We start from the raw sequence: 1,183 nt of genomic DNA on the forward strand, positions 1-1,183 counted from the left end.
CGTGTGTATTTTGAAACTACAATGAGAACAAGTTTTCTTTGGTAGAATTGGTTTTCAAGGCTTTTCTTCCATCCCAGACCCGAGTTTAAATCTGCTAGTTTCATTTTTTTTAGTCAAATGGTGCGACCCTTTGAAATTTTTTGCCTATATTTATTTCTGTAGTCAAATGATGCAACCGTTTGAAAAAATTCTGGATCCATTCTTGATTCTGATAAACAAGGAAACATCCCACTAACCTTCCTATTGATCTAGAACAGTAACATAGCTGAATAAATATCTCCAAAAATTTACACCACTATAGGTTAATAGCTTATTAACTCGAATTAGAACAAGCAACATATATAAATATTCTACGGACGATATCAACATTAAGAAAGTATGGCTTTAAAATTCAACAAATTCAGCATTTTTACAACCTTCCTGTAAAAAATTACACAAATTTCATACAAGAAACCCTAAATTTCAGCAGGAAGCATCAAACCGTAGATATTCTTCATTACTATAGCCATATTAAAATGAGCTTACTTGAGATCTTTGGCAGTAACACCATACTTCTCCTGCAACTTTGTAAGCTCCTCTTCTTTCTTCTTCTGATCGAACTTCTTACTCATCTTCGCCTGTTGATAATACAGCACAATCAGGTACCTATTGGCAACGTTGAAACCTGACAAGTGATCAACAGCGGTCTTGGCGTCGTAGATGTCTTCATAAACGACGAAGGCGGTGCCGCGAGTGTCCTTGTTGGTGCCGATACGTATCTGGCGTATGGCGCCGTACTTCCCGAATATATCGTACATCTCCTCGCTGGTGATGTTAAAAGGTAAGTTGCGTACATAAAGAACCCTGTTGACCTCTGGTGGCAGCCTGGTGTTGCCCTTACGCAAGCTGATGGTCGCCATTGGAGTTGGAGATGCTTGAATTGCAGAATTCTAACAGAAAGATGTAGGTTTGTTTCAGGGGATGAAGATTTGGGGATTCTTTTTATGGAAAAGTAAACCCTAAACCCTAAAATAAACTTTCTTGTTTGGAATGATTAAGTCCTTGAATTTTTTTTTAGAACAAATAAGTCCTTGAACTTTCCAAAATATATTAAATAAGTCATTGGACAATTTTTTGGCACAAATAAGTCTTTGGACATTCTAAAATATGTTAAATAAATCCTTAGACATTCCAAAAAATGTTA

General features: G+C 36.3%; 1 protein-coding gene across 1 annotated transcript; it reads right to left on the bottom strand.

Annotated features, from left to right (window-relative positions):
• Window positions 1–298: 298 nt before the first annotated feature.
• On the bottom strand, window positions 299–971 carry LOC112520546 (splicing factor 3B subunit 6-like protein). The gene has a single exon (XM_025129001.1). It carries the CDS (start codon window positions 897–899, stop codon window positions 522–524), a length of 378 nt encoding a protein of 125 aa, XP_024984769.1. The 5' UTR covers window positions 900–971; the 3' UTR covers window positions 299–521.
• Window positions 972–1,183: the final 212 nt, after the last annotated feature.

The sequence above is a fragment of the Cynara cardunculus genome (genome assembly GCF_001531365.2).
Source record: "Cynara cardunculus var. scolymus isolate 2C chromosome LG 1, CcrdV1, whole genome shotgun sequence".
Taxonomy (NCBI): domain Eukaryota; kingdom Viridiplantae; phylum Streptophyta; class Magnoliopsida; order Asterales; family Asteraceae; genus Cynara; species Cynara cardunculus.